The following is a 27925-nucleotide window of genomic DNA, read 5'->3' as shown; positions in this document are numbered from 1 at the left end:
CCCACAGCCTCCTATCCCCACACACAAACCTTCCAGTTTTACATCTTTCATTTTTTCCTGACACAAGAAGCAGAAACCCTTTCCTAATAACGACCCATGTCTCTTTTATATTTCGTGTCAAAACTGTTTCCAGCGATCGCCCCCAGTAGCCAGGATTTTCTCAGTGGTTTTTTTCCTTCCCCACCTTAATTATTTTTATTACAATTTTTGGTCCCTTGCCTCGCTTCTGGAATAGTCAACATTCATTGAGATTCCACAGTAACTGGAATATTTACACTAGGACATTATGATTAGGACAAAGCATGTTTTCCAGTTGTACAACCTTAAATTGGAGCTCGTAGCATAATCAGAGGAAACCTGACTCCTGGGGGGGTGTGGGCACTATTCCTGCACCACTTAGCCCGGGATGTCCTGAAGTGATTCACACTTGCCCCTGTCTCCAGACCCTCCCCCCCATTGAAGTAGGTGACCCCTGTCCCCTTGGTGACCACTGCTAACTATTATCAACCACTCCTGTGTTATCAACATCCAACTTCATGTGAAGGGCTGTGGCGAAATTCTGGAACTTGAATAGGAAGTTGCTTTTCTAAACAGCTTAACACAGAGGGGAGGCAGGGAGGCTATAAAGTCTGGGTTGGGCAGACAGCCTAGAGGAAGCCGAGGCGCAGAGGAGATGGTAAGTTCGTTTCTCTGTACTCTGGGAGGTGGACGAGATGCTGCGTGGAGGCTGAGTCAGGCAGGCAAAGGTTTAGAGAGTGCAGAAGAGCAGTGGTCGTGGCACTTTATGTTGAGTAGCCCTTTAGACTGTGAGCATCTGAAAACCTGCTGTCTGCTTTGACCCTCCCAACATCCTTGGGAGGTGAGGTTGCTATTTCCGTGTTACAAATGAAGTCGCCGCGCCTTGCAGAGACGAGGTGTTGCACCTACAGCCCCGCTGTTAGGCTTGATGTTGTCTGCATCTAGACTTCTGCCCTCTGGCTCCCCGGCGCCAGCCTACTAGAGCTTACAGAAACTCTCGAGGGCACAGATCTTGGTAAACCCTCGACCCCCTTCCCCAGGATCGGTCTTCTCTGTGGCTTGAGGGCAAGGCTGAGCAAATGCCCTGTGGCACACCTGTGGGTAAATGCTCTCTCATCCGGGCTCTCCTAGTTCCTTCTCTGAGCCCTAGGAGTCAGTTGGGACTCTTGCAGAGTAACCACATGGTTTCCATAGCTGCCTTAAGTCTCAGTGCTGTTAGTGACTCAGTTTCCTCATCTGTAAAATAGACATACATACAGTGCTCTGCTTTATTTTTTAAGTTTATTTATTTATTTTGTGTGTGTGAGAGAGAGTGTGTGCAGGGGAGGGGGAGAGAGAGAGAGAGAGAGAGAGAGAGAGAGAGAGAGAGAATCCCAAGAAGTTTCTGTGCTGTCAGCATGAGCCCGTTGCTGGGCTCAAATTCAGGAACAGTGAGATCATGACCTGAGCCGAAGTCAGGAGTCTGACGCTTAACCGACCAAGCCACCCAGGTGCCCCTATGGTGCTCTACTTTATGGTGTCATTTTGAAGATTAAGTAGGATTTGCTCTGAAAAGCGTGTAAATCTGAGGCTGGCACATGGTAACTGATTTGTCAATGTCAGCTATTATTGTTGTGAAAAAGAAAAAAATTCGTGGGGGTTTGGGATCCAGGGAAGATCCAAGGAAAACTAGGCATTCATGAACTTATCAACAGATAAGAAACACACGGTTTTACCCCCAACTTGCCAGGAGTCTCTCCCACAGTCCCAAACCCTGCAGTCCATGGCTAGAAAGGAACCAACCGAACATCTCTGTTGTTGAGCTCCTTTCTGCGGGATGCCAGAAGAGAGCAGCACTCACACATGATTTCAACCCCCTCTTTGCTTTACTATCGTTCACTTTTCAAATATTGGCAATGGGGATTTTCTGCGTTGGGGAGAAATAGAGATAAGAGGACTAGGGAGAGAGGGGAAAGGAGTTTGAGTCTGTCCTGAGTTTGAACTCCAGTGACAAAAGAACGTGGATTGCTTTTGTCTCCTCTTTTGCATATCAGACATTCCCGGTATTGGTCAACTTACATGGACAAGGACTTAGTCATCTCTTCCTTCTATTCTCTTTGGGATCCTCCTCTATTTCGGAAGTGTATTAACACATTGGACTGTGGAGTTCTTTGAGATTCTGGTGAAAGTACAACTCTCTGTCCCAGATGAAAATGCAAACATCCACATAAACACCGAGCTTTCTGGGCAAGGACAGGGGGTTCCCCAACCCCCACATGGGTCTCAGGTTAGGAAACCCACCCTATTGCCTCCTTTGCTTTATGCTCAGAAGCTCCTCCACTGGCATCTTGAAACTAGGTTGGAATACTACTTGGCAATGAGAAAGAATGAAATATGGCCTTTGGTAGCAACGTGGATGGAACTGGAGAGTGTTATGCTAAGTGAAATAAGTCAGGCAGAGAAAGACAGATACCATATATTTTCACTCTTATGTGGATCCTGAGAAACTTAACAGAAGACCATGGGGGAGGGGAAGGAAAAGAAAAGTTGGAGAGGGAGGGAGCCAAACCATAAGAGACTCTTAAAGACTGAGAATAAACTGAGGGTTGATGGGGGATAGGAGGGAGGGGAGGGTGGGTGATGGGTATTGAGGAGGGCACCTGTTGGGATGAGCACTGGGTGTTGTATGGAAACCAGTTTGACAATAAATTTCATATTTTAAAAGAAAGAAAGAAAGAAAGAAAGAAAGAAAGAAAGAAAGAAAGAAAGAACTGGTAGATGACTTGGAAAAAAAAAAAAGAAAAGAAACTAGGCTGAAACTCTGCAATCCAGGCCTGATGGCGCCACCTCCGACACTGTTTCATTATTCCAAAGACTAGACCTCTTCCTTCGCCCCTGAGCACATTTGGCCCCTGGGATTCCGGAACCTCAACCCTTTCTGTGTAAATTTGGCTTCAAGTTCAGAGTGGCTTCAGTTAACCTCTAGGACCTGAGGAAAGAGGTTAAGAGTTAGCTGGTGGGGTATTTTCCATCAGATGGATCTCAGGGAGGAGAGCCTTTGATTGAGAACTTGCAGTTAAGTTGCACTGATGTTGGGAGAGATGTAGTGGGCTAAGAGCAGGTCTGGATTCTCTGCCATTTTACACCGGAACCATCTGAGGTCTGTGGCTTCTATTTCTTCCTTCCATGACCTGTTTTTCAAAATGTCACTACGTGGTTCACACTCTCCTGGGCTGACCACTGGCTCTTAGAATATGTAGCTTCAGAATTCTGTAAGCAGAGGCTTATTAATCAGATCGTCAGAAGTCAAAATGACCTACCACGTGATGGGCAATACTGAGAAAAAGACCCTGGACCTAACCCTAGAGAGTAGGCCGTGGTGGTTTCATGAATGGCATTTATTACATTGCCTTCTAGGTGTCTCGCTTCTCTGGCTGAAAAGCAAACAGAAATGTTACAAAGTCACATACAAAATGATTCTTTTATGTTTGTAGGGATGTAGCTCAGCCAGGTTCCGATGGACTTTCAAAATTAGGTATGCTGCTTTATTTTTAATGCTAGTATATCAACCTAAACAATGGTGATCGGTAGTCTAATGTAAACACGTGCTTTGATTCTTAGCATTAATGTCCGGGGCTCCTTTCTGTCTTTATTTCTAACTTGCTGTTGGCTTGGAGACCTCTTTTTTCCACTGTGTTTCATGGTCTGCCTTTAAGCTGGGGCTACCAATAGCCGTGCTATGCCACCACCACTCCCATCCAGAACCTGAGGGAAGTGTTGTGTCCGTTGTAATGCCTTGTGAAACCTGGACTCTGCCACCAGCACCTTGCATAGTCCTGCCTCCCCAGTGACCCTCATATCTACCTCCCCACTTTGCATTCCCATTGACCCCAGCCCCAGCCCGTCCCCCATTTACTCCCACTGGGACTAGTACAGTAGTCTCCTCTCTCCACAGCTCAGCCTCTCTACCTCTGAGTCATCACAGCCACCATGGTTATGTGCACCTGTTCAGAACACTGATGGTTGGATCCCTTCTGCTGACATTTATGTCAGACCCGCAAGATCGGGCCCCAACTCACCTTTCCAGTTGACCTCTGGGACCTCCCAGTTCTTCACACCAAATGACCACATCATTGCCTCTCTTAAAATTCACACCCCCCGGCCTCTGACTCCTCTTTGCTCTTAGAACCAAATATCACCCCCCAGCTTCAGTTCCCAAAGCCCGGAGTGATCTGTAACCAGCTTCGTGTCATGCCCTTCTTGCTCATTCCATTCCAGCCACACTGATGGCTTCACGTTCTTTGAACTCTCCACACACACAGGGCTGCCACCCAAAGCCTTCACATTCGCTTTTCCTTCTGTCTTCAATGCTCTTCCTCCTGCGTCTCCCTGGATGGCTTCTTCTGGCCATTCTGCTCTCAGTTTCAACATCATCTCCTTGGAGAAGTCTGCCCTGAACTCCCTGCCTAAGGTGACCACAAGTCCCTGTATCCCATAGCCTCACCTTATTTCCCCTACTTCTCGCTAGCTTCCAGTTTTCACGTTTACTTGTCATGAACTGCCATGTATTTATTGGTGTTTCATTGCCTGTCTTTCTCAATAGATCATACATTCCGTAAGACAGGAATGATGTCTGTTTTTACCATTTTAATGCCGGTGCCTAGAAGAGCGCCTGACACATTGTAGGCACTTGGCAAATCAGTAGTTACTGAAATAGACAAGGGGCCAGGAAGTGCCTGTCTTGGTGACCGGTGGGGAAGGATCGATCGTAGAGAAGGCTCCTTTCAAGAGAAGATGTTTGGACTTATAGAGCCAGGCACACATAGAAGGAAAGAGTGCTCTGGGCAATAAGAAGAACATTGGGCACATACAGTGCCTTCTGGAAACTACGAGATGTTTCGTTACAAATGCATTGTAGAATTGGGGTGGGGGGGGGGAGAGGCACAAATAAATTGAAAATTAATGGCAGGAGATGAGACTTGACAAATAGAGGCCACATTTTGAGGGGTCCTATATGTGTCATCTCGAGGAGTTTGTAGGTATTGCTCAAGGGGTAGGAACAGCCGATGGATTTTAGGTAGTGAAGTGATGCGGTCAGGTTTTTGTGTTAGAAACATCACTCTGACTTCATTATAGAGAAACAATGGAAGATGGGCAACTTGAGGATAAGAGACCAGTCAGATGATGTCCAGGAAGGAAAGGATGATGTGTCTACTAGTTCTGTAGCAGTAAGCAGAAATCCGGAGAACGACCAGGTATCAGGTCAGAAGGTAAAGCCAGTGGGATTTGATGACAGGTTCATGTGAAGGGTTTGGGCAAAGGAGAGAAATGTGCTTTCTCATCCCCAACATCTAAGAGATGCTGCTATTTGATACCCTTCCCAGCTTTCCTGAAACATATGACCTATGTTAACAATCCTTGATTCCCGCACTTCTCCACATATCCCTCTATCTTACCCGCATGGCGTGAAGAGAGTGAGTCCTACTCATTTTTTCCCTCACGTGGGATGTGAACCATTATGCCCCTTGCTTCTCTCACACCCAAATAGAATGAGAAAAAGTGCCAAGATTATTTTTTTGCACCGATTTCTTATGCTCTTCTGCCTAATAATATACTTTCAAATGTGATACAACTACTGCTGTAGCCCTTAAATACTTAGGTCTAATGATCACATATTTTCCAACATTTTCCTACTCAGTACACCCTTCTATCTTACTTTCAGTCATTTCTCTGCCATTGCTCTTTATTTGTTCATCCATTCATAAAATATTTATTAAGCAGTAAGCACCTGCTCTCTACTATAGCTGAGATTCAGACCTAAGGCAGAGCCCTTGCCCTTGAGAAGCCTCTGCCAGCATCCTCCTCCAGCTGGGCGATCATTTGTTTGCTTTGCACTTGGATTGCAGACATCACGCTCAAGAGGGAAGTCAGGGATGGAGATACAGTGTTGGGGCCGTTGGCAAAGAGATGACCAGAAGGTGACCTCAGGACAGCAGATGAGTGATAAGAGAATAGGGTCATGGAGGCCAGAACCCAGGGAAATCTCTATCTCTACAAGTGCCAGAAGGGGGTCGAAGTAGATTCAGAGGGAGACTCATCAAAATTGCTCAAGATGTAAGAGAAGAATCAAGAGAAGGAACCACGGAAGCATTTTAAACAAAAGGAACTACTCAGCAGTATTTATTGCTGCAGAAAGGTCAAGGAAAATAACAAGGGCACATGTTCACTGGGTTTGGTAATTAGGATTTCAGTGATAAAGGTAGCAAGGGCCATTTCACAAGCTGGAGTTCGGAGGAGGCCGGAGAGTAAAGGGAGGCAAGGAAGTTAAGGAAGCTGAACCAGAGGAAGGAGAGAAATCAGATAGCATCGGGGCAGAAGGCAAAGGGTCCAGGGAGGGACTTTGTCAGTTCTGCTCTAAAAGTGCAAAGCTGTGGTCTACAATGTAGACAGGAGAACAGAATCCCTTTCCGCGGTATCATCTCTCCCAACTTTGTGCGCCGCTCGCAATGCCGGCAGCTATGGGACTTCTGCTGGCATCCAGTACCCAAGCCAAGTGAGGGCAAGGGATAAACACTTTCTCCTTCCACTTTCTCCCTGCCCCTCTCTTCACCCCATACTTGTAGTTCTTAGGAAAGGTAAAAGTTAAAGACAATCGCGGTGTGAAGTGGCTTTAATGAAGGTTTACGCAGGCACAGGATGTTATTCTAATGACCCAGTCTCAGACGGCTTCTCGGTGACTTCCAGTTTGAAGTGGGCTGCCAGAGAACATTAAAGATTAGCAGAGCGCATGGCCATTTCTCCTAGAGTCATTTCCTCTTGTTTCAACACTAAACAGGCTTAATAACACTAGGACACAGCCATTAACTTTCCAGGATCTTAGATCTGAAGACGACACTGTAGAACAGGGGCAGGTGTGGAAGGCCTGCCCACCCCAAGGAAGCCTCAGAGGAAAACGACCACTCAAAGGCGTCATCCATTCTCCACATAAAACCCTTGTCAGTTTCCAGTGAGCCAAGGTGCTGCCTTACAGTTAACAGAGATTCGAACTTGCGGTCCATTAAACGTGGACAGACTTAGAGGATCTATGAGTCTTCTGAAACTGTCTAAAAACATTGCAACTGTGCTTTTTTTTTTTTTTCTTTTTTGAAGAACCCTGACGATAGCTTTTATCTGGCTTTCAAAGGAGTTCAAAAGTCCCGCAAGGGTAATCACTATGCTAACCCAACATCCATCCAGGTGAGCAAGCTTAGGCAAATCATCTTTACTCATTAAAACTCATCTCAAGTATTCACGGTCCAAAAGATCTGCTGCAGAATGCTGGAGAAATGCTTAACTGACCTGGCATTAATCTTTATGGCCTCCTTTGTCTCTCACATAATCTGTGAGGAGTCATTCTTAATATTTAGTGATTTTTTTTAACGGAAAAATATGATCAGATTAAAGTAGGAGATGCATCATGTATTTCCCTTTCTTACATGTTGTGCTTGATCAGAAGCACCTACCAAGTCCTCTAAAACCTTGAAATGTTTAAAACCATCTCTCTCTCTCTCTCTCTCTCTCTCTCTCTCTCTCTCTCTCAATTCTGTTTAAACCAAACCATATTTCAAAGTTTAAACAAAGAAGTTACGACATGAAACAGCTCTTTTAGGATAGTGGCCAGAGTTGGACGCTGATAGGGAAGCAGGAGCCTCCCCACACACTTCCTTGAGCTTGCCCCAAGGCCAGAGAAACCCCTAGAAACGCTCTGCACAGGGAGAAAACCACTTCCAAAGGGCACAGGGAGAGCACCATTAGAGTGAAAATACTATACTTCTCTCTAGTCCTACTGGAGAAGCCCAGCGCAAGGTCAAAGGTGAATATTGGGGTCCCCTTCATGCAGCCTACGCTATTGTGCTCTTTAGCAGCAATATTTTTGTTCTTTGTGCCTCTGAGAGAATTCTGGAAAATTGTGTAACGCCTTACACCTGTCTAAGTGGAAAGCTAGTATTTTTCATCATCAGTTTTAAAATTAACAAGAGATGGGATTTCCAACACATTGTAAAGATTAGCCTTTTACAATAAGTGAATGTCCCATCATGTCTTTTATTCCAGTGGAATTAAATACTGTAGTGATCTGATAGCCCTCATCACTTAAAAAAATATATAAGCAAGCTCCTAATAATAGGAAATTTTATATTATTCATCTTCTCTCCTCCTCCTCTACAAAATTTTTACCTAATATAATGCAACTTTAAGCTTAAAGTCTTTTCTTGATCACTAAATCTCACTTCTTTTACAAAAAAGGTAATAATAAATCCACATTTAAAAGGTTCAACTTTTTGAAAGCATATGTGATTTTAGACTCACCAACATTTAGTACTTTCATGTGCAGCATGAGGGAGTTGGCCAAGGTGAGCATTCCCGGAACTTATTTGTCTCGAAACATTTTTTAAATGTTAACAGATTTCATGAAGTCCCCACAGAAGGGAGCCCATTAAATATAGTACTTGCTATTGATCCAAAGGGAATAGGATTATTATACATATTAATAAATATTAAATATATAGGTACCGCGCATATGTATTAAATATTGAACAGTACTGTGGACATAGGCCGCCAGTGTAAAGCAAGGAGACAAGACATAGGTCAATAATACAGAGCAGACGGCATAGCCCAGCACCATTTGTCGATTCCCTGTGCATCAAAGTATAGGTCAGACGTATCTGTGCAGATCGGGAAGTTTGCGTGCAACTTCCTATTATTTTGGGGTATGGCATACTGGTTCTTACAGGAAGATTATTGCATAATAATAATGACAATACTCTTCTTACACGAAAATTGTAAAATGTTTCGTAAATGAAAAATCTTAGTTGCACAAAGTAGTTACTTGATAAATACTTATCGAATGAAAGAAGAAACAACTTCTGTCCTCAGCCTGGGTGCAGAGCAGGGCTGGGAGCAGAGCAGGGAGAAACAAGAAGGAAGCAGAGCACTTGAACCTCCACCCTGCTGGAAACAAGGAGGATTAGAACTCAACACAATGATGACTAACAGGGATTGGGGGGGCCACGCTGATTTCACCTGGGTACTAAAAGGAAGTTTTCCTTTCTCGTTTCAGGCCAGCTGCCTAAAAGCCATCTGGAACTGGAGATTTCAGACGGTGATCTTCAGAACTGCCCAACTCCTTTGCTTCAGTGCCCTAATCTTTGGTAAACTTGGTGTTCACCTTTTGTCTAGGCCTGAGTAATGAGGGGAAGTTAAGGATGCTAGCCAGTTGTTACAAGGAATGGGAAAACTGTTCCCGCCCAGATGCCTTGAAGAAAAATGCACCCAACACCATCATATTGGTGGAAAAGCTCTGGCACAAACCGAAATGGACATATCCAGGACCAATTAGCCACTGGGCACAGCAGGCCCTGGCCCACAGTACTGTCAGGGACCCACAAAAAGGTCTTAGTATACCGTACTGATATGTATGTCTTTCTACTAATGCAATTATAAAATATAGTTTTTAGTATTTTATTACAGAGGAAGGAGCTTATAAAAGAAAAGCTGCCCAGAGTCCATGAAAGTCAATAACGCAGCCCTGGTGATGCCAAAATAAAGTCTTAGGGCAAAACAATGCAGTAGAGGTGTCAGTGGGGGAGGGACAAACATAAATGACCCTTGTGCGGGCAGCAGAGGACAGGGTTGAATAGGAACAAGATTCTATAAACAGGAAAAAGAGGCACTTCCAGGCCTGATTGCTTACATTGTACACCTCTTCGTGTGCGATCTGGCCTCTTCTGGCCCGGGTGAGCTCCCACTGGCCACGATAACAACAGCTTTCATCAGAGTCCCCCTTACACTTTCAGAGGGCACAAACTTTATTTCTACTTGCTGCCACAGGCGTTGCTTCAAACGGCTTGTTCTAAGCCCTATTTTGCCACGTGAGTGAGCAGAGATGGAGGACGTAGCGTAACTTATCAAAGAGGAACAGTCAAGAGCAGTGGAACGAGCGTAGGATCGCAGGCCAGGAGATCTGGTTTGCGACCTGCCTCTGCCACAAACACGTTGTGCTTCACTCAACAAGTATTTACTGAACACCTGTCAAGCACCATGCTCTGTGCTTGGTGTTAAGGACCCAGAGATTAAAATTCACAATCTGGCTGGTGTGGACCGTGTCATATGAAGAGACGTTCCAACGCCCAGAGGGCGATAACGGGAAGTGGAGGCAGAGACGTGCCTACCCGGGGAAGTCAAGGAAAGCAGGGCGAGGAAAGGTTTACCAGGCATAAGTGGGGAGGGCAGCCAGACTAGCAGGGAGCATGTGCAAAGCACAGAAGTGGGAGTTCTGTTTTGCTAAGAAGGTAAATATGGCGGGTGATGAGGCTGGCCCAGCAGGTAGGCTCCGGATCATAAGGCATCTTATTTTCCACGTGAAGAGGTTGAACCTGTAGATATGAGGCAGCCACCAAGACATTCTGTGTGTCCTTTAAACAGGACAAATTACTTACTATGTCTCTTCCGTTTACCAAAGGAGACTAGATGCCTCATAAGGTCCCTTCCAACTCTGTTCTCTTATGATTCCAAATCTTTCAGCACCAAGCGTCCTCAGAACAGTACATTTTCTTATTTTGACTTCACATATATATGTGTTTGGGTGAAAGATGGAAACCACTCTTCCTTCTTAAGACGACTAGATTAGACACAACATAGTCATATTTTAGCTCTTTGTCTTCCAGTCAGAACCCCATCTGACTTACACAGAAGCATATTTATGCTCACGGACTCCCGGTGAAGGATGCTAACCTGGCACTCGCTCTCCTTTACTCAGAACTAATAAAGCAGAAAGAAGTGGCAGCGTGGACCTATAATTACAGCATCAAAGCATATTCATGGAATTATTCCCGGATGTTCTGCCAGAAGCATTACACGGATTTAGTGGCCATCCAGAATAAAAAAGAGATCGCTTACCTCAATGATGTCATGCCTTACTTCAACTCTTACTACTGGATTGGGATCCGAAGGATCAATGATAAATGGACCTGGGTGGGAACCAAAAAGGTCCTCACCAAAGAGGCCGAGAACTGGGCTGACAACGAGCCCAACAACAAGAAGAACAACCAGGACTGTGTGGAGATCTACATCAAGAGCGTGTCGGCCCCTGGCAAGTGGAACGATGAGCCCTGCTGGAAAAAGAAGCGGGCGCTATGCTACACAGGTAGGAGCTTCTGTACTCTGAAGTTTATCTGTTTCAAAAAAAAAAAAAAAAAGCCTTCCCTGGTTCACTAATAGAGCCACTGAGTCAATAACATCGAGTCACAAAGTCAGGTATGTGAAAACAAAGAATAAATGACAGTTGGAGTGCTTGGGTGGCTCAGTAGGTTAAGCGTCCTGATTTCTGCTCAGGTCGTGATCTCACGGTTCATGAGTTTGAGCCCTGCATCGGGCTCTACACTGACAGCGGGGAGCCTACTTGGGATTCTCTCCCTCTGCTTCTCTCTCTCTCTCTCTCTCTCTCTCAAAATAAATAGATAAACTTAAAAAAATAAAGTAATTAAAAGAAAAAACTACAATCATGCAGCATTAAGGAGCACCTTGAAGAATATAAGATCAGGAGTAGAGAAACCTGGGTTTTTCTGAAGCTAGAAGGACATTTTTTTTTAATTTTTTTTTTTAACGTTTATTTATTTTTGAGACAGAGAGAGACAGAGCATGAACAGGGGAGGGGCAGAGAGAGAGGGAGACACAGAATCCGAAACAGGCTCCAGGCTCTGAGCTGTCAGCACAGAGCCCAACGCAGGGCTCGAACTCACGGACCGTGAGATCATGACCTGAGCCGAAGTCGGACGCTTAACCGACCAAGCCACCCAGGCGCCCCTAGAAGGACATTTTATAATCATCGGATCCACCTTCCTCAGTGTACAACTGATTAAATAGATGCTCAGGAGTTTCTAGTCCCCTAAAATTTATACCCAGAGCTTTTCGGCACCACTGCGCCCTCATATAATGGGCAGTATACGTTGGAAGATAACTTGGCCCCTAGGAGACACAGCTATAACTGATAGCTATTGTACATCACTACGTTATTGTGATGTTATTAGTTCATGGGTCGTAAGCCTGTTTCGTATTAGTTTCATTTAGTCCTAGTGAGAACCTCATCAGTCAGGTCCTCTCATTTCATTGATGAGAGGAAGGTCCAGGCTATGAAGGAATCTGCTCAAGGTTCGAAGCTACCTGATGGTAGAGTCGGTTTCAAACTCACGACTCTAAAGTTGGTGTTTTGTGGCCGCGTATGCTACGGTACTCTCTACTCTGCCTTCTCATGAGACAACACGAGAACAGGGCCGAGAATCGCAGATGCTTACAGATTCCCTTCGACGGCAGCATGTATTCAGGTGTGCTGGTAGGGACCAGCGGCATGAGGGAAGGGAACTGACAGTGAAGAGACCCTGCGAGTGTGTTCGCTTCTCAACAGAGTGAGCGGTTCCCGAGTAGGCAGACATGCGTGGAAGCGTGGTCCTCCTGGGGTCACGCGCCTACGCTGGAACCGGTTGCATCTTTCTGATGTGGCTTCTCCCGCCCCCTGTAGCACATGAGATCATTCTGAGATCCTTAGGAAGCTACGATCAGAACAAACCATGTGTGCTCCAAGAACATAGGGCACGGGTATCACGGCTGTAAGACATTGGTGGGGTCAAGGTGAATACGATGGAAGACGTGGACCAGACCTCCTGCATCTTCCCTTTACTCCGACCCTTCCCAGGGCCCCCGTGCAGCCCCACCAAACTTGCCGGCTGCCTCGGGAATGCCCTCCTGTAGAACCGGCACGACCTCTAGAATTCGAGCCTCTCAGAGTTGAGAGGGAATGTAGGTAGACATCATCTAGCACAAGCCTGAATGTGACATATGACTTCCCTCTTGTAATCAACCCTAAAGTGGCCCAATGTGTGCAGAGGAAACGCCACGAGAAAATATAGCCACAGGCCTTGCCCCCAGCTATGACCTCATCAGTGACGACATTCTCAGAACCCTCCATCGGGTGCATGATGCACACGCCCACAAAGAGTCTCTTGTAGGAAAGGAACCTCAGCCCTTCTCCACTGGGACTCACTGAGAAGGGTGTGGCTAGTCAGTCGTACTCTGCACTACCTAAGCCTGGCATATTTAGGCCCGTGAAACATCTCTCCATGGGATTGTTTGTCCTATACCACGAGGAGGTCTTAAGCGTCTCAGGTGGTTCCCCTGCCCCTCCATTGTGCGGCGCTGGGCACAGATTTGAAATCAACAAACAGTGGAAGGGCTTTGGCCCTAACCCGGGGCAGGCTGGCCTCGGAGAAGTCACTTGCCTGAGGTCCTGTAATAGTAGGCAGCAGAGCCAGGACTCTGATGACATATGTGTGACCCACCCACCGCCCCCCACCCCCGCCCCGCCACATCTGATGCCCAGCCTTTATGTTGTAATGCCCCTCATAGGGGTTTCCGTAATAATACAACTCTATACATATTCTTGGTTAAAAAGCCACAATCTATTTTGTACCACATAGAGGAGTTTCTCTGTCTACACATCGATCAGTGGCTCTTTTGTCTCTCTGGGCTACACAAAGCAATCCCTCCTTAGACCACAGCTTAAAATGGAAGCTATGCAATGCTCTGGTAGGCTTCCCCAATGCCCTTTGCAGGGAACAGGGTGGCACTCCAGAGGACACTGTAGTTTTGTGTTGCTTGCCTAGCTCAGTCTTATACCAAGAGGGGCTGAGTCTGCGGCTTGGAAAGGAATCTAACTTCTCTTCACACCTCCCGGGAACGCGTACCACACTGACCCTTTTGCATCCGTGCAGCGTCCTGCCAGGACATGTCCTGTAGCAAGCAAGGAGAGTGCATTGAGACCATCGGGAACTACACCTGCTCCTGCTTCCCCGGATTCTACGGACCAGAATGTGAATATGGTGAGGGCGCTGTTTTGTTGATATTATTGTGGCCTTTGGTCTTGTGCTGGAGGTGGTCCAGGAAGCAAATCATGCTGGAGACTCTCCAGGGGGTAAAGCTCATCCTGGTCCTCTCTGGGGTCAGTCAGCCAGCCCCACTCAAAGTGTCCCAAGACACGCCCTCTGGGTGAAACCTTTTATCCGTAGACCATTGGTTCAAAACAACCTACACGGTAAAAGGGAAGCAAAACAAAGGCTGATTTTGCTTGCTTGAAATAAAAACCACTGAAAGAATGATTATATCCCAAGACGTAGCCAACACAAAGGAACCAAGTAAAGATGACCAGGTTGGGTGAGACTAAGCCCAGGAAGACAGGATTAAGAGGGTCATACAAAGAGTTCCAACGTCCAGCAAACCTGACGTTGTCTTTAAACCTGCAATGAAAAGAAAATTAACGTTTTGTCCCCACAGTCCAAGAGTGTGGGGAATTTGGTCTCCCCCAACATGTGCTCATGAACTGCAGCCACCCTCTCGGGAACTTCTCCTTCAATTCAGAGTGCAGCTTCCACTGCGCTGAAGGGTACGAATTGAATGGACCCAGCAAGCTGGAATGTTTGGCTTCCGGAACGTGGACAAATAACCCACCGCAATGTATAGGTATGTGGACCGTACTCTTTCCATCCTCGACGATGACTAGAAAATAAGGGGAAAATAAGCTTTCTCCATTAAAAAACACAAGCGATTGGGGCGCCTGGGTGGCTCAGTTGGTTGAGTGTCCAACTTCAGCTCAGGTCATGATCTCATGGTTCACGGGTTTGAGCTCTATGTCCGGCTCTGTGCTGACAGCTCAGAGCCTGGAGCCTGCTTCGGATTCTGTGTCTCCCTCTCTCTCTGCCCCTCACGCTGTCTCTCTCTCTCTCTCTCTCCCCCTCCCTCTCAAGAAAAAAAAAAAAAAAACCTTAGAAAAATGTGAGAAATAATGAGCATCTGCATTCAATGGGGAATTCTGATTTTTACTACTACCCATCAATGAGAGTGACACTGATTTTGATTTTCATGATGTTTTGCATCTATAGAGTGAGGTGATCACCTTAATTCTTGATTCTCAGGCAAAAGCATCACAAAGGGACCTCTCTCCCTTTGCTTATTGCAAAGTGAACAGTATAGTAATGAGGACCTAGGGGTTGAGTCTTATTAATTTGATACTTTGACCTTGCTTCTTTAAATGCAACATGGGGATGTTTGGATCTTTCCAAATGGCTCCTGAGAGTACCATTGAACCAACCAGGTGTTTCACCTTGCCCATCACTTACGGAAGGTGCGGACGGCTGCTGGGGCATCCTAAGGTTTCACAGGTGCTGGGCATAACCCAAGGGCTCACACCTTTGCTCTGTGGTTGTTTGTAGTTGCCCAGTGCCCACCCCTGAAGACTCCTGAGCGAGGAAGCATGACGTGTCTTTCCTCTCCGGAAGCGCCCCAATACCGGTCCAGCTGCCACTTTGCTTGTGAAGAGGGATTTGCATTAGTTGGGCCAGAGGTGGTGCAGTGCACAGCCTCGGGGGTGTGGACAGCCTCACCCCCAGGGTGTGAAGGTGAGTTTCCGGGGGTTGGGGATATGCGACGTCTACCGTGCCAGTCCTTGCTATGAGTACGGAGGACAGTGGGGGTCTATGGATAAGCTGGCCTGAATCACCACAACTTGACTCTCCTTTCCACCTGCCACTTAGTACATCAGGATGGGAAAAGAGGGCCAGGCTCCAGAAAAATCAAGAGGCTGATCTGGCTACAAACAAATTTAAAAAGTCCTCCCTTGGCCTAAACTCAGAGCCCTCAAGCAGTTTTCAGAATGGCTCCATTCATAAATTTCACACAAGAAGGAAAGGATGGCATCTACATCCTTCTAGTGTCTTCTAGATACTAGAAGACCTACCACGACAGGTTTATAGAGATAAAGGGATAGAGGACATTATAAAAACCTTGGAGGAGTCTTTTTTTTTTTTTTTAAGATTAAGGTCACCCTGTGGATGGATTGTCCAAGTCTGGACAAATCATCACTAGGGTCTCCTGGCCCTTACAGATTTCTAGCTCCACCTGGATTTCCTGGACGAAGTTTTATCATTGCTTTCCAGCTGTGGGTCTGGGTTTTCTCCTTCCTTAGTATCTGTCTCTCTGTCCTTGGTTGTTCTCTCTAGTTGTGCGGTGTCCACTCCTGGAAGCCCCTGGCAAAGGGACCATGGACTCTGTTCATCCCCTCACTGCCTTTGCATATGGCTCCAGCTGCAGATTTGAGTGTGAACCTGGCTATCAAGCGAGAGGCTGGGCCACTCTCCACTGCATTGTTTCTGGCCAGTGGACCGCACCCTTGCCAGCCTGTGAGGGTAGGATTTTCCTTTAGTAGCCCTCTTCCGCCCAGAAAGGGGCCATGGCGCAGTGGAAAGGCTCAGGGTAGCCTCCTTCAGGTTCTGACATTGGAACAGGTTGTTCAGCCTCCCGGAGGCATGGTTTTCTCATCCGTGAAATGAGCTAAGGTGCTTTTGTGAGAATGAAGTATATAAAAAGGACACAGTTAAACAGCACGTAGAAAGTAGCTAGCATTAGACTGGGGATTCAATCAACCTTCATTTCTGCCTCATTTTTTCCCTTTCTGCCTCACTGGCAATACAAGCTGTGGGACAATGTCCTCTACTTGAGAGGAAGCCAGAATGGTGGCTATTAGGACAAAGAGGGGGATTCCCCATTAGCGTTTGGAGGTGACTTGGACAAAGGAGCGAGGCGCACTGCGTCCACAGGGGCCGTGATGCAACCCTAGGCGGTTACACAACAGCACAAAGCTGAATTCTCTGCAGTTGCCTCCTGCCCTCAGCTTCTGAGGCAGAGAGGGTGAACAGGGGAGCAGGAAACTGAAGACTGGATTAGTGAGTGCCCAGGAGATGGAGATCACAAGCCCAACTCTGCTGCCGTCCAGATACAGGACGTCAGGGAAGTAACTCATTCCTGAACCTTCCTTTTCTCATCTGTAAAGAGAGAAGCTCTGGAGGATCTTTGGTTCTTTGATGCTCCGATTCTGTAGCAACCAGAGGTCTAAGCCCAGGGTGTGATGGTGGTCTTCACACTCTGAAAAAAACCCAGGAATAGCCTGGAAATGAAATGCTTTATCAAGGATGCACATGAGGAAACTGGTCTGTATCAGAGCTAAGGCCACTCAGGGCTCAATTCTGTGCAGGAACTGTCCTTGGCCTGCACTCGCTTGGCAATTAGAGTCTGACGACGCTGACATCCTGTGTTTCAGAGATATGGCCCACTCAGGACCATTTTATAAACCTAGCTAATAGGATGTCAACAATAAGCCATGTTATTTCAGCTTTTTCCTTAAACGTCCAGCCTGTTATATATCTCCTCCTGCCTGATCCAGTTCTGCAAATATCCTCAGTAAATATTTAAAGAGTACCCTTCAAAGTACCAAACATGGCCAGGCTGTGGGACGCAACTAGGAACGTCTAAGCCCAGCCTCAGGGAGACTGTGGTCCAAGGGCAGGACCACAGCAGTCTCCGCACAGTGCAGGGGCTGTGGGGAGCACACTAGGGGAGTCCCTACCCCTGAGCTGCTGGGAGGGGGGCAGTCAGGGAAGGCTTCCTAGGGACAGTGAAGTCTAAGCTGAGATCAAAGGGCAGGTGAGTGACCCAGGCAAAGAGGGCACAGGAAGGTGTTCAAGGCAGCTTCCCTTTTGGAAAAGGGAGGATTCAGGGTTCTGAACGTACTGATAATACGGGTAGGAAGACGCATCTCTTGAGTGGCTCTTGTGAGAAAGAACTGAGCCCTTCCATGACCCAGTTTCAGACGACAACTTTTTCCATTTAGCCATTGCCTGTGAGCCACTGGAGAGTCCGGTCCATGGAAGCACGGATTGCGCCCCACTCTCGGGACCGCTTCCATACAACACCAGCTGTAGCTTCCGCTGTGCTGATGGCTTCAGGCTGAAAGGAGCCGACGTGGCCCAGTGTACTGACTTGGGACGGTGGACAGCGCCCGCCCCGGTCTGTGAAGGTAATGTGACATCGGCACGTTCCTTCTGTGTCTCTCAGCTTATTATGCAGTTAGCAGTCATTGATTTATTCCTCAGACGTTCACTAAGAACTACCCGGCCCTTTGTGCTGGCCCTAGGGACGAAATGGTGAGCGAAACACCCGTTCGTTACAGCATGTTGGAACTCAAGGTGAAGGTTTCACCGATTGAAACCCGCTGAGTGGTTTGGCGTGAAGAAGATGGGACTGGGAGGAAGGAATGATGCATGAGGAGCAACGTAGAAGAGTAAGGGGCAGGGCATTTAGTCTAGTTCTGTCATTCCCCGGCAACAAGGTTTTGGTCTCTCAGAAGTTCAGTGTCTTCTGTAGAGCGGGAGTATTATTATCTGCCTCACCTACGTGCCTCATTACTGTTGTGAATGAATGTGGGTAAAAAGCAAGCTTGAAATTGCTATGAGTTGAGGGTGCCTCGGTGGCTCAGTCGGTTAAGCATCCAATTCTTGGTTTTGGCTCAGGTCACGATCTCACGGTTCGCGAGTTCGAGCCCTGTGTGGGGCTCTGTGCTGACAGCGCGGAGCCTGCTTGGGATTCTCTTTCTCCCTTTCTCTCTGGCACGACCCAACTCATGGGCTCTCTCTCTCTCTCTCTTTCTCTCAAAATAAATAAATTCACTTTAAAAACTCCTATGAGTTTTACAAATGTATGCAAAATGATAATAACGTTACCTTATAAATTATATGTCTGTGATCTGATTTTACAAAGTGATCTTCTTTCAGTAGTTCATGTTTTCAATATTTTGCTCTTATAGGAGAACAAAGACACAGGGAAGTCATTAGGATTATGATTTTTACGAGGGGTACCCCACACAGAAGTCAGGTCCCAGAAGTGCAATGTTGGCATTTCACGTTGCTATTTACTGGGATCTTTGGGCAATTGATGTGAATCCCCTGCATCTGTGCTGACAGCACAGAGCGCGACGCGGGGCTCGAACTCACAAACTGCGAGGTCATGGCCTGAGGTGAAGTCAGATGCTTAACCGACTGGGCCACCAGGTGCCCCCGGGGATTGATTTTTTGCTATTCATTTTGATTACATACTCAGCATAGACTCGTGGGTCCAAAAGTATGAGGTTTAAAAAATTATTCCTGCATATTGCCAAAATGCTTACGATGCCTCAGAATTTTCTTCATAAAATCATTCATGTGTCATTGTGCCATTTCTCATCCTCCGGTTTAAACATGCCCTGTTCAGAAATCCCTGTTCTTTTTTTTTTTTTTAACTTTTTTTTTTTTTATTTATTTTTGAGACAGAGAGAGACAGAGCATGAACGGGGGAGGGGCAGAGAGAGAGGGAGACACAGAATCGGAAGCAGGCTCCAGGCTCTGAGCCGTCAGCCCAGAGCCTGATGCGGGGCTCGAACTCACGCACCGCGAGATCGTGACCTGAGCTGAAGTCGGACGCCCAACCGGCTGAGCCACCCAGGCGCCCCCAGAAATCCCTGTTCTTATAAGGGAAGGGAAACAAAAGTCATATAAAAACAGGGAGGGGGACAAAACAGAAGAGACTCAGAAATAGGGAGAACAAAGTGAAGGTTACTGGAGGGGTTGTGGGAGGGGGGGATGGGCTAAATGGGCCAGGGGCACTAAGGAATCTCCTCCCGAAATCATTGTTGTACTATATGCTAGCTAATTTGGACGTACGTTTTAAAAAATAAAAAGTAAAATTAAAAAAAAAAAAAAAAAGAAATCCCTGCTCTTGGCGCTAGACGGGATTAAGGGGTCAAAATGAACGAGAGCTCGCGTGATCCCCTCTCCTCACTCCCTTACTTCCTCACCTCTCAGCGCTGCAGTGTCGGGATCTTCCGGCCCCAGACCAGGCCCAGGTGAACTGCTCCCACCCGTTTGGAGCCTTTCGGTACCGATCTACCTGCAGCTTCTCCTGTGACGAGGGCTTACTCCTGGTGGGAGCAGGCGAGCTGCGGTGCTTGGGTACGGGGACCTGGAGTGCTCCTCCCCCACAATGCCAGGGTAAGCTGAGTTCTCTCCAGCGTCTGGGAAACCCAGGGTAGGCTGCATTTTAAAAGGCTGTATTTTCGCGGCGGTCCCTGTCTAGGGGCCAGAAGCTTGAAATGGACCGGAAAATTAAGAAACGCTTTTCATCTTGTGACCCAGTGGTCCCAAATGCGGGGCCAGGCAGGTAACACCAGTGGCGGGGTGTCTGGTAATCAGAGCTAGGGAACTACCCCCTGTGCACTCCTTACCAGGACCTTTACTAGGACCTGGAAGCTTCTATCAGGAACCAGGTCGACTGTTCTCATGTGGCTGAAAACAGTGCCTAGAAAGGCCAGAAGGGAAAAAAAAAAATAGCTTCAGGATGGCTGTACCAAGGCTGACCCAGCACTCTGCTCCTGGGGACCTTGGAGTATGACCTCTGGGGATAACAGTGCAGGAGAGGCAGGATCTACAGGTGCTGCAGATATCCTCCAAGATCTGCGTAGGAATGGAGAAGTAGACTCAGGGTAAAGTGAAGAGTGATGCAGAGAGGAAGCAATTAATCTATAAATGCAAGATTACAGGATCCTCAGTAGAGAAAACATGCATATTCAGCCTCAGCATGTATATATCCCCATTGTATGGAGCTGAAAAGAAAGCCAGGGTAGTCTGCCAATATTTTAAGAACCAGAACTGTCTCTGGTCATTTGTGTTTGCCAACTGAAGAACAGATAGAGGCTTTTCATACCCCTCGTGCCTTTTTCCACTCAGTGCATCCAGTTTTTCAGGCTTATGGCAATTGCTTTTACGAAGCAGGGTTTTCATTTATAAAAGCTACGGAAAAGTGAGAAATAAAGAAACACACACAAAACAATCGTCTTAAATACTCCCAGCCTGAGATAGGCATGGTTGGCATTCTCGTATGACTTCTCCCAAAATTTTCCCCACTCATTTTTCCCTCTAGGCAATTAGTATTTTCGTGATGCAGATTCAATTTTCATAATAAAGTCAAATAAGGATGATACTAGATAATTCTGCATTGTTTGCCTTTGCCTGTCACTTTGCACAGGCTTTCAACATCTGAGTGAAAGCAGGCAGACATGTGTTTTTAATGAAGAGGAAACCACTTGCTGTTCAGGTCACACTCAAGTGCACACACAGACACACACACACACACCACAGCTAAGTTAGGACAACAGTAAATGAGTGAATGAATGAATGAACTCAGCAGAGTTGGATGTCCTGCATTTCTAGGCATCAGAGAGCAGGCAAGCCACTGGTGCTGGGGTTGAATACACCTTCCAGCAGGGTCTGGAAAGACCAGAGTAAGGCTTGTGATTTAGCCTTCTCGGCTTTATTCCTGGCTACATTGCAGCCTGGATATATTCCAAAGTCCATGGAACTTTGGGGAAGAACTTGGAGTCCCCTAAGAGGGTTATCACAGGGATTAGAATTCTTCCATAGAATTCTATCACAGTAATCCGAATTACAGTTCGTTGCCTCACATTGTCCTGCCTGTGTTTCACAGCAACGAGGTTGACACTCACCACAGCTTCCTGTGACCTCCCAGTTCCCTTCTGCTTTTAGTTCTTTGTTTACTCCGACTGAACTTTCTCCTGTTGTTGCCGGGTGAGATCAAGTGAAATACCTGAGTGTGGGCTGGGCAGGAAGGCACCACGAGGCTTGCAATCCACTGGCTGATGTAAGACTTATGAGAGAGTGTTATCAGACAGTTTCCCTTTTCAGTGTCCCCTTTGCCCTGTTGCCTTCTGACATGCACCCCAGCTATCAGCGGGCAAAGCCACAAAAGCTGGACACAGACTCCAGGTCATCGAGACCCTCCTTTGTGTCCTTACAGTCTTCTTGTCTCCTCTCCTCTCTACCACCCCACACACATACACCCTGAACACAGAAAGACGTTTCGGGTGGCAGAAAATGCCTAGATCTTTGGGAAAGTCGATCAGACCGAGGAGAATGTACCTGGAGAGAGGAAGAGGTGAAGGGAAGAGAAAGGTATAAAAACTGCACTTGGAACCTCAGGCAGTTCGAAGTCAGCGGCTGGAGAATGGCCCCGGATTCAGCCCTGCTGTCACTGACTATGGTTCCGTCAAAGCAAACGGTGAAAAGGAAGCACCCCAAACCATACGTTTTCTCAGTCTTCATTTTTAAATGTCACCACGTTGAATCTAGACTTTATAGTTTCATTAGTTGGCAACTATTAACATTTACACATAGAGTGTTTTTGCTTTTGTAAAAATTTTGGAAGCTATGCAATGCTATTCTCCACATTTTCTTTTTTATTTTATTTTATTTTATTTTATTTTATTTTATTTTATTTTATTTTATTTTATTTTATTTTATTTTATTTTTTTGGGGGGGGGAGCAGACAGAGAATCCCAAGGAGGCTCCGCTTAGCACAGAGCCGCACACAGGGCTCAATCCCGTAACTGCGAGATCACAACCTGAGCTGATATCAAGAGTTGGATGCTCAACCGACTGAGCCACCCAGGTGCCCCTATTCTCCACATTTTTAAAGCGAAGAGATTGAGGCTCAGAGAGGTTAAGTGACTTGCCTAAAGTCACAGAGCATGATCTCCAACCCAAGCAAATGCCCTGGAGCCTCAAACTCTATATGCATAAACTACGGTAAAGAGCCATGAGATCTAATTTACCTTTCTTTGTAGGTGAACATGTACAGTCACTGGGGCTGGTCCCTGTAGGATGACATTGGTGGAAAGAGCTTTTGCAGGTGGCCAGTTACGTTATGTGCCTACTGCATGTCAATGACTTAAAAAATATTTTCAAACTTAATTTTTACACATGATTTAACTAGCTTATTATTTTATAACTGAGGAGCCCTGCAAGGCAAGGAGTATTATGTTTCCCATTTCATAGATGAAGCAACTGAGGTTCAGAAAAGTCTAGAGACACATTGCTAATAAGTAACAGAGCCAGGGTTTAGACCTGGATTCTTTATACTCCTTGGTTGGGGAAAGTAGATTTTGTGGGAGGAGAAAGTATTTTACTTTGTTTTCCTACTTCCAGTCATTTGTCATTGTTTTCTGGCAAGGTCACTAGGTCCCTTTCTGAAGGTGTCAAGGAAGCAGCCACTTCCACTCCTGTGCGGGGACAACTGAAATGAGCTGTGTCACTATCTTCCCAAAGCACCAGTTCCTTTTCAAATGACCTTGAGGGACTCCTGGGTGGCTCAGTCAGTTCAGCATCTGACTTTGGCTCGGGTCATGATCTCACAGTTCATGAGTTCAAGCCCAGTGAGAGGACATCCGGCTCTGTGCTAACAGCTCAGAGCCTGGAGCCTACTTCTTCAGATCCTGTGTCTCCCTCTCTCTCTGCTCCTCTCCCACTCACGCTTGGTCTCTCTCTCAAAAATAAATAACATTAAAAACAACAACAGCTTTAAAATGACCTCTAAAGCTCCCTGTGGGTGAAGGTTCCAGAATGCCAATCAACTGTCAGTCGCTATTTTATACAACCACGACCTCTACCTGGTGATAAAGCGGCATGAAATTCAAACGATCATATCTAACCAAATGCTGCCCCTGTGGATTCAGCACGCCCATGCACACACACACACACACGCACACACACACACGCACACACACACACGCACACACACACGCTGATGTCAGCTTGCCGTGTTCTAAAATGATCCTTCTCTCCTGTACCATGTTCTGGGTAGCCTTTACCTGCACACCTCTGCTAAGCCCTCGGAATGGAACAATGACCTGTGTCCGGCCTCTTGGAGATTCCAGTTATAAGTCCAGATGCCAATTCACCTGTGATGAAGGATTCTCTTTATCTGGACCAGAAATATTGGACTGTGCTCCATCTGGACATTGGACAGGTCCCCCACCAACATGTGAAGGTAGGATCATGGGTGTGTCCTTTCTTACGGCTTCTCGGATAATATGATAGAATGAAGAATCACCAGGGATTCATGTAAAACTGTTCTTAAGCTAAAGGAAACACCCTCTCCACAGAGCATTGGTAATCTCTGTCTCTCTCTCTTTGAATATTCTCCTAACTTAAAACATTGCACAGTTTTATAAAGCATTTTAATTGTCATCATGACACTTGATGTTTACCACCGTTCTGAAATATAACGAGGAAAGGCAGTATCCTCTCCATTTTCCGGAGGAGAAGCAGAGGCTCAGAGAGGTTAAGTAACTCGCTGAAAGTCACAGGTTCACAAGTGATGAAGTTCAGCTATGTCCCTGGGACTTTTACTTCCTTATCAAGTCTTTTTCCGCGGACTTAATTTATTCCTCCATGCACCGTCCGTGAGCACTGCTAACACCTAGGCACTGAGCTTATGCAAGGATGCGGATGATTTCATCCTGGCCCCCTGAGGATCTCAGTCTACTCGTGCACCTCTCCCCTGGCTCTGCCTCCATGTGGATTACGAGGTCCTTGAGGACGGGAACCGTGCCTTCTTCATCTTCGTGTCCCTGCAGCAATTAGAATCAAAGTGGCTGTGTGACAAATGCCGCTCAGCTGAAGCTTATCATTGACTGGTTACATTTGCTCAAGCACAAGCCTTATTGCCAGTGGATTGGAGGAGCTGGATCCTATCTATCTTTGTCTCCCCCAAAACATCTGGCTACGAGTTCCTAGCATGTAGTGTGCTCTAAAATAGGAGTTTGCTGAAGTAATTAATTCATAGCTCGCATTTACTTTCCAAAGGCACCAGTGGCCCAAGTTATTGTTCAGTGTGCTCAGTAATAATAAGACCAGCACTAATAGCCAATGTTTATTGCTTGCGTAATAAGTAGCAGCTATTTCACAGGCAGGATCTCATTCAATCCACACGACAACCTTGAACATGGCTATTATGATCCCCATTTTAATGTTTATTTATTTTTGAGAGGCAGAGAGAGACAGAGCGTGAGTGGGGGAGGGACAGAGAGAGAGGGAGACACAGAATCCAAAGCAGGCTCCAGGCTCTGACTATCAGCCCAGAGACCGACGCGGGGCTTGAACCCATGAACCGTGAGATCGTGACCTGAAACGAAGTCAGACGCTTATCCTACTGAGCCACCCAGACGCCCCACGATCCCCATTTTAAAGAAGAAGAAACGGAGACTTTGAGAGGATCCACAGCAGGCAAAGGCCAAGTAGCTGGGCAGTATGGAGCTGGACTCCAACCCAGGTCTCACCTGATTAAAGTGCTGGAGTTTTCACCACTACCCTGAACTGCCACCCTGTGGCAGAATTCCAAAGTCCCTTGTTGGTCTCCTAAGGGCGCTCTTTTCCACTGGCCAGGTTGCCACTCTAAGGGTTGAAATTGACTTCAGAGATGGCAGTGCCTGGTGATCAGACAAGAGAGAATGTTGATAGAAATCTATTAGTTATATGGAAAAAAAAGCGCTAAAATATCGTTTATTCCTTCTTGTGGAATGAATGCTAGATTAATACCCAAAGAACTGTATCGCTCTTCCCCAAATTCCTGAGCCATAAAAGTCCCATCACACCCGTGGGCTTCAGTTTTCTGGATTCCAAAAGGAGAGGAGTGGACGCAATCATGTCTGAGGTCTCTCTTGTGGTCAAGAATTCTGGGGTTAAAGACGTAGAATGCTGCCATCTGCTGTCAGAACGCTATACTACAGGCACCTGAGGAATCTAGACCATTTACGGGGGATTAACACTAAGGGTTTGTGCTTCCTCACTTGGTTTTCATTTGCTCATCCACCCATTCCATTGACATTTACCGTGAGTTCTGTTTTCCCACATTCTGTGGTAAGGCTAAAGAATAAAAAAACGCCTAATAACTATCTCACTAAAATTTGAAATCATACATGCAACCACTATGGTTGTTATAACTCTGTTCCCTGAAGCCCGTCCCCCCCCCCCAACACACCTTGCCAGCCCCCTGTCCTCCACGAGAAGAGGCATTTGCCCCCCACCATGCAGACCAGCCCCACCTGGGGCCTAGAACCAGTCCTGACCACGGACAGCAGCCTTAGCCAACAGCAGGCCTCCAATTCCTCAGCCTTGTCAGAGCCTGATCTTGAGCTCTGGTTTTTGGCCCTGTGTTTGCACCCCACTCTCCAAATGCATTCTCTAGATGTGGGCAAAGAGTCCCTTTTTTTTCTTACGTGCCTGAACCCATAAAGTTTTAACCCTTCAACATTGACCCCGGAACCCTGATTTTTGCACAGTTTTGCAGCATCCTAGGTTGAATCAGAGGGGTGTGGTATGAGGGCCACCAAGTTAGCAGGGCCAGTGTGGCAGTGGAGCGTTCGGTCTCTCACGTCAGAGCGCAGTGAGAGATTTCCTTCTTGAGTGGTTCCGCAGACATTTCCTTTCGAGTTAGAACCCCAGTTCCTGGCCTTCTGGGACTTGGGCGCTGCCTGATATCCCACTCTCCTCACTGCCTTAGTCCTCTGGGACCCAGAGTCCTTTCCGGAATTGCTTACATCTGGTTGCTATGACCCTCAGGTCCCCAACTGTCGGGGCACTATCTTGATTCAGACCATGGCTCTCCTCATCACTTTGTCATTGACGCTCTGGAGACCATGTTTGGACGCTGGACCCAACTCCTAATCATCAGCCTCCCCCTAGTGGGGAAAGGAGGTCCTTGTTCCAAGTCCCAGTCCTAGCTCTGCCCTTTCGGCCATGTCCCTGCTCACCCAAGTCCTATAATATAGCACACAAGTACCCTCTAAGCTCTGGCCTGGCTTGCGTCTCTGTTTTTCTCTCCCCTCCTCCAACATTTCTCCGACTCCATGGGGGTTCCAAGTGTTCATTTCGAAACTTTGAGTCTAGAACAGCCAACTTGGTTAAACTTATTATTCACACTGTATCTTCTTTCCAAAAGTTTCCTGACAGAAACGATATCTAACTCAAAAGAGAGAATACAAAGAAACAGAGAAGAATTAACTAAATCTGTCTAAAATAATACAAACCAGTATGCTGTCAGTTGACGACAGAGTGCCAGTGGACCCAACAATTTATACATTGACGTGCAATCACATACACTTACTTCATGGGTTACAGGAAGATGTCCGTGAAGGTGGTTGTGGTCGACAGAGCTGTCTCAGAAGTCCATGAAGACAGAGCACTAACCATGTGATAAAAGCAATCCTTATCTGTTTTCTATTCTTCCTGTAATCACTCAGGTTTGGGGACAGTTTTACAGGAGGCTTAAGAGTAGGACTATTTTTTCAAGTTACCCAAGAGGTCATTCTTTGGTAAAAATCTCTTCCTCTACGTCTGCCCTCAGCTCTTCCACAAATGTAGTTCGGCCATGTTTGCCGAGAGCCCATGATGTTCCAGATTGGGAGTTAGACTTCCCGTGTACCTCGTCAAGGCTGCCTCAGGCAGGAAAACCTACTTCCGCACTTGATTCAAAGTCAAATCCTTAAATTTATTTACAGGCCTTTGTTTGGGCGAGGTTAATTCTTACCTAAGAGGGTTCAGAGATTTTCACATACAAAACAAAAACAAAAACAAAAACAAACCAAAAAAACCACACACACACACACACACAAACCTGTATCGACAATCTTGGCAGAACAAGACTGACAAAACGCAGACCAAAGCAAGAGCCCCAAGTGGATTTAATGCTGCGGCAATTCTCTTTGTGTACTGAAAGTCACTTGAATCAATTTTTTAAAACAGTCACTTCTCTTCAGACCAGCTAAAAACACTTGTTAGAATGCGTCCAAATTAAATTGTGCTCACGGGCTTTTTTGTTCATTTGACAAACGTTTCTGGAGCCCCTACGATGTGCCAGACCCTGTCCCGTGGATGCGGTGTTGAAAAGATGACAAGGTCCCTGCTCTCCTGCCGCTGACATTGTGCATTTCCTGGGGTTTGAGAATGAAATCCCAAGAGTCTGAAAAAGTTGTTTTAGTGAAAATGTTCACAGATGATTTAATGTCTGTGACGTACACCAATAGATTTTTTAAATTTTTTGTAATGTTTATTTTTGAGAGAGAGAGAGAGAGAGAGAGAGACAGAGACAGAGCGTGAGTGGGGGAGGGGCAGAGAGAAAGAGAGAG

General features: G+C 46.5%; 1 protein-coding gene and 1 long non-coding RNA gene across 15 annotated transcripts in view; one reads left to right on the top strand and one right to left on the bottom strand.

Annotated features, from left to right (window-relative positions):
- Nucleotides 1-557: 557 nt before the first annotated feature.
- Nucleotides 558-27925, top strand: part of SELP (selectin P) — a 39492-nt gene continuing 12124 nt past the window's right edge. For 2 of the 14 annotated variants that reach the window (XM_060643460.3, XM_081791861.1), the window contains exons 1-9: nucleotides 8859-9185; nucleotides 10793-11179; nucleotides 13800-13907; nucleotides 14359-14544; nucleotides 15294-15479; nucleotides 16080-16265; nucleotides 17747-17932; nucleotides 19752-19937; nucleotides 23602-23787. In XM_060643460.3, the coding sequence (XP_060499443.2) occupies nucleotides 8882-9185; nucleotides 10793-11179; nucleotides 13800-13907; nucleotides 14359-14544; nucleotides 15294-15479; nucleotides 16080-16265; nucleotides 17747-17932; nucleotides 19752-19937; nucleotides 23602-23787 (1915 nt within the window). In that variant the 5' untranslated portion in view covers nucleotides 8859-8881. Of the gene's footprint in view, nucleotides 677-6942; nucleotides 7014-8849; nucleotides 9186-10792; nucleotides 11180-13799; nucleotides 13908-14358; nucleotides 14545-15293; nucleotides 15480-16079; nucleotides 16266-17746; nucleotides 17933-19751; nucleotides 19938-23601; nucleotides 23788-27925 lie in introns of those variants that run through there. The other 12 variants (XM_060643459.3, XM_060643463.3, XM_060643461.3 and 9 more) reach the window with 12 other exon arrangements.
- LOC145713347 (uncharacterized) lies at nucleotides 24293-27003 on the bottom strand. Its single transcript, XR_014136416.1, has 3 exons — nucleotides 26905-27003; nucleotides 25079-25228; nucleotides 24293-24370 (listed from the first exon to the last, which is right to left on the bottom strand). It is a non-coding gene; the product is annotated as an uncharacterized LOC145713347 (long non-coding RNA).

Source organism: Panthera onca, chromosome F1 (assembly GCF_046562875.1).
Source record: "Panthera onca isolate mPanOnc1 chromosome F1, mPanOnc1 haplotype 2, whole genome shotgun sequence".
Lineage (NCBI taxonomy): Eukaryota > Metazoa > Chordata > Mammalia > Carnivora > Felidae > Panthera > Panthera onca.
This window is presented reverse-complemented; position numbering and strand designations above follow the sequence as displayed.